This window comes from Miniopterus schreibersii (assembly GCF_964146895.1).
Source record: "Miniopterus schreibersii genome assembly, chromosome: 15".
Taxonomy (NCBI): domain Eukaryota; kingdom Metazoa; phylum Chordata; class Mammalia; order Chiroptera; family Miniopteridae; genus Miniopterus; species Miniopterus schreibersii.
The window spans coordinates 52338097-52352251 of NC_138115.1; the positions used below are offsets into that span (position 1 = coordinate 52338097).

The window sequence follows — 14155 nt, forward strand, 5'->3', positions numbered from 1 at the left end:
TCCCAAGCTTCCGCCCCCACGAATAACCCCAGGGTTCTGAGCGTGAGGACTAGAACGTGCTCTGAATGGACCCAGCTCTGCTCAGCAGCACCACACCCCACCTGAGGGTAAACCAGTGAGGGCTGAGGGCAGGACACAGCTGTCCCACCTGCCCCCGAAGCTGTCATCCCAGAACGTTCCATGCTCTTTACTGACACTTGCAAATAAAACTGTCTAATAAGTAAACACTTGCATCTAATACTGTTAGTGCTTTATCCCTGGACACCAGGCCTCCGAAGGAGCGACGTCTGCATGCTTCCCCCCGGGGTAGTTCTGTGAGGTTGGGTCCCGCTGGCAGTCACTGGCACTCGAGCATCTCGGGCCCTTTCTAACCCTGTCACTGGCCCGAGGGTGGCTCTGAGCTCCCTTTCTCACAGATGCTGTTACACTCTGTGCTCACACCTCCTCCTCGCTGGGCTTTCACAGAAACACGCCACTGGCCAGCACGGAGATGCTCTGACCGGGAGGAAACGCCGTTCTGCTCGAGTACAGCAGCTGAAATACACTCGGGTGCTGCCCACCTGCTTGCCCACTGAAAGCGTTCAGGGCTCACATCCTCGGGGAGGAACCGTAGAGGCCGGACCCTGACATTTACTGAAGGCAGCACGTCCTTTACTGGGGCATCACTACACGGAAACGCAGCGGCGTCTGGGGGAATGGATGCCAGCCCCGTGGGCACAGCTGGTCTCATAGTTTATAGGATATTTTGTGCAAATTGGTCACCTCTTTTCAAACACAAGTTTATTCTGGAATTCAGGTAAGAACTAGCGCTTACCATAGACAAGTGTGTAATGTGACCCAGGCTTTCAACTGCAGACACCAGGACACATTTCCCTCTAAACAGACTGATCTTTTCAAGATTAACTTTAGGGCTGCCCTACGCAGACACGTGAAAGCCGAGACAGGCGACGCATGGCCAGGCCCAGGGTCCTTGCCTCAGCGGGAGCCGTTCCCGGAGGACGAGGGTCAGTGGTCAGGGCAGAGGCGGGAGCTGCGGTTGGGTGCCTGACACCATCGAGTCCAGAGTGTAGAAGACCTGAGTCCTCCGGAGAGCTCCCCTCGGCGGCGGCCCCTTGGGGCCCGAGTCCCAGACCTCAGGGAGGGAGGAAACGGGCCTTACTGGAGCCCTGCGCCCAGGCCACCCGCGCTCAGTCCCTCTTCATGTGACTCAGCAGCTCGTCCTTCTGCATCCGGTAGCCGCTCCTCTTCCACTCGTCTCGCAGCTGCTGCAGCAGCGCCCCGATTTCCTTCCCGGAGGAGACGCCCGCTTTCCGGAGGTCGTGGCCACTCACAGGGAACGCCGGCACCGACCACTGCTGCAGGGCCCCCAGGGCGCCGGGCTGGCCCTGGTACTTGAGCAGCTCCCAGACGCGGGCGGGGGCGTCGGGCTCCCTGGACTGAGACAGCAGACAGGGCCACCGCGTTAGGCAGTTAGACACGTGCGCAGCGGGGGATTTGCAGTTACAATACACGCGGTTCACAGAACGCCCCAGGGTCTGTCAGCGTTACTGCGAGCGGGACGCGTGGTCGGACCCGCCTGGCGCATACTCACGTCTATGATGAAGTCCTGATAGGGCTTCAGGGGCTCTGAACTGTCGGTGGCTTTAACTAGGTCCTTCCTATATTTGACCAGAAACAAGCCAAGGTTCTTCTCCTCCTTTGACATCTTCAGCCTCAGGTCCAGCCTGGTGACGTCGTCCTGCACTTTCAACAAGGAAGCCAAGAGTGTCATCGGCTTTGGTGAGAATCCTTCCACGTTTCTACTGACTCTGTCAAATTCTTCCAAACTGGCATTAGCAGGCAGACCTGTGGGGACAGCAGCTTCTCATTAGTTTTCGCAGTGGACAGGTTTAACGAACACCCGCGTGCTCAGCCACCCATGTCTGCTGGGCAGGAGCCTGTCGCCAGGACTCTGTCCAGCCTGGTGTCCCCTCCTCCACCCCTGGGCCCAGTGACACAGCTGCGGACCTCAACCCTCCTGCACAAACAAGGGGAGCTCAAGCGTGTGTACCCATTAACCAGCTGCAGCAGAACAGGGCAGTGGTCAGTCTCGGACACACTCCAACTGCAAACTCCTGACCACTCACTACATAGAGCCACAGAAGAGCCACCCCTCCAGCCCGGGCGGGTGGCCCAGATGGAGTGTCGTCCTGTACACCAAGAGGGCACAAGTTCAGTTCCCGTCTGTATGTGAAATATGCCGTTTCTCGACACGAGGTACACACTAGGTGACCCACTATTACTAAAGGTTAATTATGACATTTACTGAACATTTTCTACGTCTGTCACTCTTCTGCACACGTGTGAACTCATCGAATCAGCCCTCCTCACAAAGATGCTGTTCCTTTCTTTCCCGTTTTTAGATTTGGAAACTAGCAATCAAGGAACTAACCCATGTCCCAGAGCTGACAAGTGGCAAAGCCTCCTCAGACCCAGGGCCAGCCGTGGAGCCACCTTGTACACTGGCCAACAGGGTCTCTGAGTTGTCCCCCAGCTGCGACAAAACTGTCCACCCCGCCCCATCCTCAGTTTATTTTAAAACATCCCGTTTCTCCTTGGAGGGTTCTCCCACCGAAATGCACGCATCTCCCGCATGGAGTGCTGCACCCGACGTTTCATCCGCGAAGGCAGGTGCTTGGCGACCGGCCTCACCTATGTGAGGGGCCACCCCGAGGTCGTAGATGAGGTGGATCAAGTGGTTCACGTGATTTCCGACGAGGATCTTCTTCAGTTCCACCCAAATCCGCTCTCCTGATATGCCAGCCAGGCCTTTGGCATTTTCTGCAATTGCTTCCAAAGTCTCAGGATCATGGTCACCAGGCTTGTCAACAATCCTCCCATAAAACCTACGAAACAAAGCTCGCGGGGTGTATTACCTCTGTGCTGGGACATCAACCAGGAAAGTCTGTTTTTCAGCCTCCTGGTGCCGCCCCACACCTGCTTCATCACAGACACAATCAGCCAGGGCTGGCGGTGCCCTGGGAACCCTGCGGCCAGTTCACCTTGTTTTCCCTACATGAGAAAACCCGAAAGCCATGAAATAGAAGTAACTTCTTAACATTGGCAAAAACCAGGCCGCCCGCCTCACTTTCACTCCCGTCGCTGACGCTGAGAAGGGCCAGTGCGTGCAGTTCCCAAGTGGTGCTTTCGAGGGACGAATAAAAAAGGCATCTTGCACAGGCACCCAAACAGGACTGCGTGCCAACTGGACATGCCAGCCTCGATAGCCGCCTGTCTGCCACATCGGGCTCTGAGTGAGTTTCCATGGGGCAGGCCTCGTCGCGGACGCTGGAGTCTATGTCAAAGAATCTCAGAACTACCTTAAAGTCACACGTTCAGTTCATTAGTATCTAAATTAAATGACTATGGCTAAGGCTCAGTCTATGTTCTAGTCTCTATAAAAAGAGGCTATTTGCAAATAGTCGTTACAAGAATAGCATTACTTAACAAGATAGAGACTATAATGGAATATTCTGAGTCATCTCAACCAGTGGACACTGGCATCACTGGACATAAACTCGCCAGGGAGCACAGTTGATGAAAAGGTCCGAGTTCAGAGTTTAAGGCCTTGCTACCCACAAGGCCACCCAACTGCACGTCCTGCTCACCAGGTTCACCCGGAAGGTTTCCCAGGAGCCTAAGCTAAGCCCCAAGAAAGGGCTTTCGCTCACGACTGTGTCAGAGCACCTGGCCGTGGAGGGCCGCTGGAGGCACTCTGATATCCGTGCAGTGATCAGGGCAGGAAATAATAAAGTGGACATTTAGAAAAACGACTTAAAGCTGGATTCTACAAAAGATAATCACAGGATGGAGTCAAGAGCATACTTTGGGAATGAAATTTCTAACGTCACACAGCAGTGCCCTTATCTTCGGGAAACACCTTCCAAGACCCCAATAGATGCCCGAAACTGCAGACAGTACTGAACCCTGTACATACATAAATGTCTGTGACACAGTTTAATTGATAAACTACCCACAGAAAGAGGTAACAACAACCAGTAATAGAACAGTCATGGCGGCTGGTGTGGCTCAGTGGTCGAGGGCCATCCCATGTACCAGGAGGTTGCAGGTTTGATTCCTGGTCAGGGCACATGCCTTGGTTTTGAGCTCCATCCCCAGTATGAGGCATGCAGGAGGCAGCTGATCAATGACTCTCTTTCATCAATGTTTCTCTCTCTCTCCCCTTCTCTGAAATCAATAAAAAAAATTTAAATAAAAAAATTAACAATATGCTGTAATAAAAGTTATGTGAATGGTCTGATAACTGACTTGATAAGCGAGACTAAGGTCGGGGAGTGATGCAGCCTGTAGACGCTGGATGAAAGGATGAGTCAGGTCCCGAGTGGGACAGAGCAGGACGGGATGAGATTTCATCACACTACGCAGAACAGTGAGCAGTTTATTTATTAAGTATATCTTTATTGATTTAGAGAGAGGAAGGCAGAGGGAGAGAGAGCGATAGAAACATCCATGATGGGAGAGTCATTGATCAGCAGCAGCCCACAACCCGGGCCTGTGCCCTGCCTGGGAACAGAGCCCCGACCTCCTGGATCCACGCCCGGCAGGGAAACAGTGCGCAATTTAAAAAAACCTATAGATTGCTGCTTTCTGGAGTTTCCCATTGAACATCTTCAGCTGTGGCTAACGCAGGGCTGACCCTGCGGGTGGGGGTCCCTCGTCTGCTCCGTCTCCACTGGAGAGACACTGGGATGTCACCACTCTGTACACTGACCTGCTCTGCGTGTCACAGGATCAGACTGTGCTCTGGAAATAACCATATTGTTAATTTTTAAAAGTCTTACCTGAAATATCTTAAAATTCTAAGGTAATCTTCCTGTATCCTTGTGTTAGCATGTCCAACAAATCTCACTTTCTTATTTTTTAAATCTTCGTAACCATTAAAGTAGTCGTATAAAGTGCCGTCAAAGCCTGGCCATTGGGGGAGAGGGAGGAGAGCGCCTGTTAGCAAGAGCCGGACGGGAAGCTGGTGCATCTCTTACAGAGGAACTTCACTCAGCCGTCTACGGGAATAAAACCTGCCACTGCGATGTGGGTGGACACCGAGGGCTCTGGGCTACGTAAAATACGTCAGGCAGAGACACAAACACCGTATGATCTCATTTATATGTGGAGCCTAAGAAACAACAAAACCAAGCGCACAGAGGACGGACTGGTGGTCACCACGGGGTGGGGTGGGCGAGATGGGTAACGGGGGGTCAAAAGGTACCTCCCTGAGCTGTTTTGGGTCCTATGGTATTTTGATATGAATCACAAATTTAAAAGATTCCATATTTTCAAACAAAAATTTTTTTTAAAAAAGTAGGTTAATAAAAACAAAAGTCTGGTTGCAAAGTAACAAATGTGGCCCATCTGTCTCGATGTTCTCCCTTCACGAAGAGACTCCCCGCTGAGTGTGGAGGTACTGGGGGCTTTTTTCAAAAAAGATCAGAATTTGTAGGAAAAAACTCAGGATCTGATAAAAGCAAAACTAAGAGGAACAACGTAACCAGAAACCAGAACTAGGAATGTTTCGTCCGTAAGGCCTGAGAAAGGCCTGGAGGGAAAGACTGACCGAGGCGTGAGAAGCTGGCGCACACTTTGTTTTGCTTTGAATTATCAGCTTTTAAAACACGACGAGTGAAAATGAGGAAGCTGAGGAAGGGGGCGGGTAAGAGCGTGACCTGGAGCCAGGCCGCTGACGGGACGCCGGGCACTGATCTAAGGACTAAGTGATTAACTCCTGCTCCACACAGTGACCCTAAAGGGGGCCACGCGAACGCCTCACTTCACAGCTAGGGTGGGACGGGGTCCGAGCCTGAACCCAGGGATCTGGGGTCCAGTCACCCTGTAACCACCACGCACACCGTCTCTAGGGCAGCCCTGCGAGCCGCAGAACATTCCGGAACGCAGGGCTCTGCTGACTGGAAGGCATTCGGATGGACGGAATGAAAACACTTCACCTCTGCGTTACCTAGAAACATGGAGTTGATGGTGAGGTCTCTGCGCTCGGCGTCCTTCTGCCAGTCCGTCGTGAATGCCACCTCCGCGTGCCGTCCGTCCGTGGTGACATCAATCCGCAACGTGGTGATCTCAAAATTCTCTTTGTGCAGCTGTTATTAAACACATTTTTAAAAAATTTGTTTTTAGCATCACTGGATGGGGTGACAACAAGGTAAAGTCCTGACAGGCAGACCCTCTTTCTTTTCAAAGTCAACTCGTGCACATGCACCTGAAACAGAAAGTCACAATATTCAAAGATGGACCCAAAAATGTTTTCTTAAAAAGATGAATCTGACCTACAGAGATGGCCACTTAGCCAAGGGATGGGGCAGAAGGGAGCAGCGTACTGATTCTTCCGCTTCAAACCGGGCTCCTCTCTGGAAGACTCTAATAGCTCCAGTGTGCAGTGTGCAGAGAGCTGTCAGCTTACAGAATGTTCACCCGAGCAAAGGACCGACAGAGGAAGAAGTGTGAGCACAGCGGGCGGCCCCTTCACCGCTGGCCATCGAGGAGCGTACAAGGCCCTCCGTCCACCTTGGCTGGAGGGACTGTCTGCAGCAGTGAGAAGTCGAGTAGCTTCGTGACAGCGACGTGAGCTGAGCCATGAAGACTCCGTAGGATCCGTGCACACGAATGAGGAGAGATGACCAAAGGCAGGGCGCGAGGGGCGGGTGGAAGAGAGGGTGCCCCTGACACAGCACACCCCACAGGCAGGGCGAGCAGCGGGGAGCACACGCCGCAGGCGGGCTGAACGGCGAAAGGTCGGAGTCCGGAATTTCTTCACAGGGACTGAAAGCCACCAGTGACCCCTGGGAGTCTGTTCTAGAACCTCTGGACCTCACACACATTCTCCTCTAGAAACAAGCTAGTCCTCACTCCAGAATCCCGGGACCCAGGAATCTGAGGCACAGGCAAGAGGTGAGGAAAGGGTTTGGAATATGAAGACTGTTTGAGAATCGCTGTAAACACCAGGCTCCAAAAATGTTATAAAAACCAGACAGCAAAACTTGCAAACAGGATAGAAAGATAGGAGATCAGGTTAAGGCTTCTCACGGGAAGCAAAGGAAAAGACAGAATATAAAACAGAGGAGACAAAGGGTAAAACTAGACCAGTCCCCGTGGTCCACGTCCAGCACCACCGGGGTTTCCGAGGAGAAGACACTTAACAAGGGACGAGGTCAGGACGATTCAGGAGCCGACTCGGTGCCCTGCAGTCAACAGGAAACAAATACAAAGGCGGCCCATCAGCTCGGAATTAAAAACACCAGTGAGAAAAAGACCGCGAGCTTCCAAAAGGAAACGCCCTCAGGTGTCACGAGGGAGAAGCCCGCCTGGGCCGAGGCTTCTGCAGCACCAGAGAAGCCTTCAGTTCCGAGTGAGGCCTAAGCAGCCTGCTTCAGGTCTCAGGCCATCAAACAAGGGTGTCAACAAGTAAGAGCACCCAGGCATCCAGGAACAGGCCCTGGAAGCAGGCAGAAGAGGTTTGGGAGCTGGCGCAGGGGAGCCGGGGAGGCAGTGTGACAGCCCAGGAACCAATCGGGCGCACACACTGAAAGTGACGTCTGCGACATCCAAGAAAAACGCTGTGAACTGCAAGAAAGACAAAGCCACGCGGCACCAGAAATGCGGTCAGAGCAGGCCCACAACGTGGCCATGCAGAGGACTTAACCCAGAGTACCAGGGGCCACAGGCCACAGGGGACACGGGGACACTGACGTAAGCCAGCACCAGGGGCCACAGGGGACACCAGGACACTGACGTAAGCCAGCACCAGGGGCCACAGGGGGACACCAGGGTGCTGACAACCCAGCACCAGGGACGACTCACTGAGAAGCCGCTGCAGTGGGGGTGGGGGGAGGTGACATCACCTTCCCTAGCAGGACGCCCGTCAACAGATCCCACCTCAAAACGGGTGAATCAACATGAAACAAACCCCACGGCACAGAAAAGTGTTCCCTGATATGTGCGAGTAACAGGCAAGTGCTGTGAAAATTAGCTGAAAGGAGCGGTAGGAAGGGGGGAGAGAGTGGACTTTCACCAGCTTTCACTATTTGCTAGATTTTTTACCAGGAGAACGTAAGCTGTGACGTTAGGAAGGGGCAGTGCAGTGGCCGTCACACGTCCCTCACCCTGGCCGTGACGGTCCCGTGCTTCTCCCCCTTGTTGTTGATCATGCGGACACCAGCCGCCTGGAACATGCCCTTCATCTGCTCGGGGGTGGCTGTGGTGGCGAAGTCCACGTCCTGCGGCTTCTCCCCGTTGAGCAGGTCGCGCACGGCACCACCCGCGATCCGCAGCTCATGGTTTTCTTTGACAAACAATTCTGATGAGAGAGACATTTTCATCTCCATGTGTTTGTCTGAAGGAGCCCCGGGGACGTGGTTTCCCAGCTGTGAGAGCCGCAGAGGTCCCTGCCCCGGCGTCTCCTGTGGACGTGGAGGACAAGCCCACAGGGAGGAAGGGAGGAAGGGAGGAAGGGAGGGCCCGGGAATGCCTCCCCCAGAGCCTCAGGGGGCCTCTCCTGCTGGTGCAGTTCTGGGAGCTTAGCGGGAGCTGCATCTTTATGCCTCCTGGTCCGTGAGAGGTGCCTGTCTGTCTCCCCTCCGGGCAGAGCCCTGTCTCACCCGCGCACAAGCCTGGCTCGTGCCTGCACCTGCCGTGTCCTAGCTTAATAAAAGGGGCTTCACTGGAAAGCGTATTTTTAAAAAAGGATTCTCCCTTTGAGACAGGATAGGTGGCAGAGCAACTGTAATAGGTAAAAACTACAGCTGTCAGGGAGGAACCCCCCCAGACCTAAGGCTCAGAGCCGGCAGAAGACGGGGATCCAGGGAGGTGGCTGGTTTCACCCCGCGGGACCCCAGCTGGACAGGGCACCCGAGCCACGGGGACCGGCCAGGGGACGCCCACGAGGGGTCTTCCGAGGGGCTTCACCCCGTTCCCTGAAAAACCCTCAATTTCCTCCCCGCACCGAGCGCCCCCCCCCCGGGACTAAATGAGCCTCGGGGGGGACCCCGGGGAGGGGCTGCTGCCGCCCGGCTCCGGCCTCCCCCCGCCCGGGCGCCCGACGCCGGCGGCCTCACCCGCGAGGCTCCTCAGTCCGTCGGTGAAAAGCGCCTGGAACTCCGGGGACTGAACCTTCATGGTGCACAGGAGGCGCCGCCAGGCCCCGCGGCTCAGCGCCCAGCGCGGCGGGCGCCTCAGCATCTGCGGGACAAACGCCCGGCGCGGGGCGGTCAGGGCCGGGGCCGGGGCCAGGGCCAGGGCCAGGGTCAGGGTCAGGGTCAGGGGCCGGGGCGGGCCTGGAGCGAGGCGGGGAGGCGGGCGCCGCGGGCTCCACGCGCCCCCAGGGGCTCCGGCTCGGCTCCGACGGGGGAGGGAGGGGCCCGGCCCCCAGGCGCGGGGCTGACTCGGGCGCTTGGTCTCCCGGGGCCCCGGCGCCCGTCGGCCTCGCTCCCGCCCGACGTCCTGGCCCCGGCCCCGCTTCCTCGCCCCCAGGGCCCGGCCCCGCCCCCCCGCGCCAGGTGGGCCCCGCGGGGGCCCCGCGCGAACGGCCGAGCGCCGCTCCTTTCGGGGAAGCAGGTGTCGGAACAGCCGCGCCCCGCGCCCGCCCGAGAGGCTCCGCGGGACCCTGGGCGCCCGGCCGCGCGGGCCGCAGACGCTCGAGGCGCCCGGCGGGCTCCGGCGCCCGGGCCCCCAGGGCGGACGCGCCCCCCGCCCGTCTGCCCCCCGCCCCCGCCCCCGGGCGCGCGGCCCCGGCGCTCACCAGCCTGGCCGCCCAGTTGCCTCAAGCGCACTTCCGGGCGGCGGCCGTCGTGACGTCACTCGCGAGCGCCGGCCGGCGGCCAATGGGAAGCGCCGGAAGAGCCTGGGCGGGGCCCTGGTTCCGAGGCCGGCGCGCGCCCCCTGGGGGACCCGCGGGACCCGCGCGGCCTCCGTCTCCACGGCGCCTCCGCGCACCTCTCGCTCGCCCCCAGGCGGCCAGCCGCGCACCTGCACCGCGCCGAGCCTCCCCCGGCGGCGACTGCGCCCGCCCTCGGTGCCCGCCCTCGGTGCCCGCCCTCGGTGCCCGCCCTCGGTGCCCGCCCTCGGTGCCCGCCCTCGGTGCCCGGGAGAGCGCAGCTGAAACCCGCGGAGCCGGACCGCGCGCCCAGGAGGCGCCCAGGAGGCGCGCGCCCCGCCCCCGCGCGTCTGGGGCTCCCGGGGACGCGCGGGGCCCCCGCCTCCGGGTCCGCGGGCCTGGGCGGCTGCCCGAGGGCCGAGCGCGCGCCTCTGCGCCCCGCTGTGTCCGAAGCCGGGCCCCCAACCCCACCCCCCGCGCGGGAAGCTCCGGCAGCGCGCTTGGCGCGAAGCGAGGCCCCGCCGCGGGACGCCGGCGCCCCCGGCTTCAGCGCGGCCTTTCCCACGTGACCCTAAGTCACCCCCTTCTTTACAGCCGCCCGGCCCTGCGCGGGGTCCCCGCCCCGGGGCTCAGGCCCCGAGAGGCCGCGACCGGCTCCCGCGCGACCCCCGAGCGCGGCGGGGCCCCGGGCCCCCCAACCCCCGCGACCGCGGAAACCGGGCCCCGCGGGGCGGAGGGACCTTCGCGCGGCTTCACACGGCCAGGCTGAGGTCGCAGGCGGAACGGGCGCGTTAAAAAAAAATACAACTTATTAGAACTGAAACACGATGAAATTGGAAAATCCAAACAGCCCTTTACCACCAAAGAAACTGAATTTTGTTCAAAGTTCCCACAAAGATAATTCCAGACCCAGGTGGTTTCAGTGGTCAAATTTATCAGCCACTTAAGGAGGAAACAACGCGGATCTTGCACAATTTTTGTTGAGAAGGGAGAAGCGGGAACACACATTTTCTCTCCTTTGAGGTCAGCACAGCACTGATTACAGCCGTGAAATAGTATTATTTAAAAATGGTCCCATCAGTGTTCCCACCGACACAGAAACCAACGTCTTTAGTCAAATAGCAGCAAATGGGATCCAGAAGTTGGGTTCATGGAGCTGAGTTCACCCCACGAATGAAGACGGACTTAACCTCTGAGAGCCAACCAGTGTATGTGTCGTATTAGACTAAACGGGGGGAGCGATGTGGTCACCCCAACAGGTGCAGAAAAGCACTGAAAATTCCACGTCCCCTCGTGATGCACCTGGGTTGCGGGTGGGCTCCCTGTCGATGTCGCTCACACGGCGTTTCTCTCTCCTTCCCCCCTCGCTCCCCCCTTGGCTCTCACTGAGAAGGAAAAGCTATTCCCCCCCCAAAAGCAATTATATATCAGATTGGGATAAAGAACCCTGAGGCCATTAAACTAAAAGGGAAGGACCTCCGGCTGGAATGCCCGGCCCAGGCCGCCCCAGCCCCTGGCGAGGACCACGGAGCAGGGCGAGAGCCCCCCCCCCCAAGATGCTACTGTCCTCTCTGAAGAGACCCGTCCCCAGGGAAATGACCCTCTACCTGCAAAGGAACTGACGGGCGACCCAGACGTCCTACAGGAGGTGCTCTCTGTGTGGACCCCCAGCCCCGAAGTAAACGCCGCGCGGGGAACCCTGACGGCCCGCTGGGGCGTCCGCTCGGAGCCTCCTGCTGTCCCCGTTTCTGCTCCTCCCGGGGCTTCAGGCAGAGGGTTCGAGTTCAGGTAAAAACAGAGTGAACCCCTCACGCCTGCCGTCTCCACCCCGCCGCCAGGACCTCGCTCTGGAGCCCGTGGCGGGCGCTGTCCCGGGCGCCTCGCTGTTCCGGCGGCCTTCGCATTTTAAAGTAGGGCGGAGAAGGGGAAATAAGGCGGACAGAAGGGTACGAGCCTGTAACGCGAGAACCGCAGGCCCTTGGGGAGACATTCGAGGACAGACAGACAGACAGACAGGAATGTAAGCGCCGCCTGGTTCTCGCGTTCTGCACAGAGGTGGCCACAGTAGCGCCCTCGGGCCCCTCGCCCACCGTTTCTGTTCTTTGTGAGCGACAGTGAGGAATTCGTTGTAAGGAACTAGTCCTGTGTCAAGAACTGTGCTTTCTTTGAAACAAGAAGACGTATTTGTTTAAAGAAAAGTCATTCACTCGTTTTGTTCTCATAACAGTTTAATGGGAGCCAACTAGAGTTTAAAATCTGCAAGAGGACACAGTAAGAGGCTTCCCGCCAACGCACCGTGTTCACGGCCGGGGGAATTCACACACAGCTGCAATTTTATTTTACATTTCAAAGAGATAAGTAAACAGGCGAATCAATTTTGGCTCTTCTGAAATTGCAGGCTGGGCCATTCATGTTAAAGGGTGGGACTTCAGGGACGGCAGGAAGAACAGGGGCCCAGGCCTAGAGGCAGAGGAGCCGCCTTCCCAGCACGGACTCGGCCGGGGCCGCGGGTCAGAGCCACCGGTGGGCCGGGTGCCTCGTGGCCATCTCCCCGGCCTCTCTCACCTGCAGATCCAGGTGGGCGTGGAGGCCCCACCTGCACAACCCAGCTCCTCTCCTGCCCTAAAACTACATCGTCCGGTGGATTCTGACAAAACCGAGCTGGATGAAACGAAGACCCGTCCTCACGTCTAGGGGCGGACACAGCGACAGACAATCATGTTCCGTCCGGTGTGAAATTGCCCAGCCCGTGTGGCTCAGTGGTTGAGCTTCCGCCCATGAACCAGGAGGCCCCGGGCTCGGTCCCCAGTCGGGGGCGTGCAGGAGGCCGCCAGTCAGTGTTTCTCTCTCCCTCTCCCTTCCTCTCTTTGAAATCAATAAAAAAATAAAGACAAAATGAAGGACAGATGCCTGGAACCAACCTGAGCCCAGCCTGCGTCCCGGAGCCCAGCCGCGTTGGGCCAGAGCCCGGGCCGGAGCTGACTCGGGGGCGAGGAATGACTGCCCATCCCTCCGCCACCAGGCGCCGTGGCCGGCTGTTCCGGGGCGATAGCGGCTGATGCGCCTACGGCGGGGAGGTAACCATGGCCCTCCGCTTGGCGATTTTGTAAAAATGAGATTATGAGAAAATGATACAGATGCGTCTTTGGGCCCGTTTCTCCTGAACATCTCCCCGTAACGCCCGGTGTTTCAAAGCTGCCGGTAAACGCTCCTGTCGTGACCGACGGTCCGAACCTGGGAGCCGCTCATTTCTCTTAACCGTGTCCGCGTTGCGTTTACTACGACAGGCGCCCACGTGCTGAACCCCACCCGAGCCCCCTGCACCCCTGCCGTTTCCGCAGAGCGAGTTCCTGGGAGCAGACGCCTCCCGCGAGCTTCCCTATGGCGGGTCCGGCCGCGTCCTCCGGGCCCAGTTATTCCCGCTCCTGTTCCCGTCCGTGTGGCCCGGCTACGCCCCGGCTGCTTTGCTGCTCAGGGGATACAGGCCAAGTTCGAGCTCACGGTGTAAAAACCAATTTTTGTGAATTCTTCCAGCACCTTCCAAAACTGCCTTTGGACGTTTACAGTTTATCCCGAAGCGGAAACCGCCGCACGAAGCCCGGCTCCCGTTTCCCTTTGTGCTTATGTGGAGCCGGGGCGCGGAGGCGAACTGCGGGCGCCTTGCTTTTAACGCGGGGAGGGGGGAGTCGGTCTAATTTTCTTTATTTCCCTGGCGCCCGGCACGGTGCACAGGTGAGTAAACACGTTGATAAACGAAGGGGGAAACCGAGAGGACGGTAAAGCGCCCCTCCAGCCCGAATTCCGCCCTCACCATGACTAGTAACTGCTTTCAAGGCCCTGCAGTGACAACGGGCTCCGTCTACAATTAGGGGAACGGGGTTTTAACGAGGCGGCCAGGTGGCCCACTCTGTCTCGCCTTCCTGGGTGCTTCTCAGCAGAACAGGGCCCTCTGTTCTCCCTTCCACGCTCCCTGCCCCCAGGGAAGGCCACCCTTTCCCGCGTCTGACCAGGGTGGGCGGCTGCTAACACAGGCGCCGCGGGAGCCCCAGCCCGGCCCTGGCTGTCCCTGCTCAGGACACACCCCGCCTCCGGGAAACCCCACCCAGGGCGCCGGGGTCCCTCGTCTTGCACACAGAACCCCAGGTTTCAGCTGGGGACCCGCTCTCGGTGTGTCTGGTCTCAGGGGGCCTGGTCCCTGGGCCCCCGCGTCTCAGCACTGGCTCTGAGGGGCCGTCCCCTCTCGGCCCTGGGCTGAGGCTGCAGAGCCCCTTCCCCGAA

General features: G+C 58.3%; 1 protein-coding gene across 2 annotated transcripts; it reads right to left on the reverse strand.

The window, feature by feature from the left end:
• Positions 1–758: 758 nt before the first annotated feature.
• TRNT1 (tRNA nucleotidyl transferase 1) lies at positions 759–10018 on the reverse strand. Of its 2 annotated transcripts, none has more exons than XM_081159296.1 (8): positions 9803–10018; positions 9120–9243; positions 8169–8362; positions 6011–6149; positions 4842–4968; positions 2692–2885; positions 1592–1845; positions 759–1436 (listed from the first exon to the last, which is right to left on the reverse strand). In XM_081159296.1, exons 2-8 carry the CDS (start codon positions 9241–9243, stop codon positions 1188–1190), a joined length of 1281 nt encoding a protein of 426 aa, XP_081015422.1. In that variant the 5' UTR covers positions 9803–10018; the 3' UTR covers positions 759–1187. The 2 variants fall into 2 exon arrangements, with proteins under 2 accessions (XP_081015422.1, XP_081015423.1); XM_081159297.1 differs by having other exon boundaries at positions 759–1166; positions 9803–9886.
• Positions 10019–14155: the final 4137 nt, after the last annotated feature.

Excerpts from the sequence above, each read along its gene's own strand:
- TRNT1 (XM_081159296.1), bottom strand. The coding sequence starts at position 9,243 with ATGCTGAGGCGCCCGCCGCGCTGGGCGCTGAGCCGCGGGGCCTGGCGG. Across the intron at positions 2,886-4,841 it reads AGAATTTTAAGATATTTCAG|GTTTTATGGGAGGATTGTTG; the intron begins GTAAGACTTTTA and ends TTTGTTTCGTAG. Across the intron at positions 1,846-2,691 it reads CGGGGTGGCCCCTCACATAG|GTCTGCCTGCTAATGCCAGT; the intron begins GTGAGGCCGGTC and ends CTGTCCCCACAG.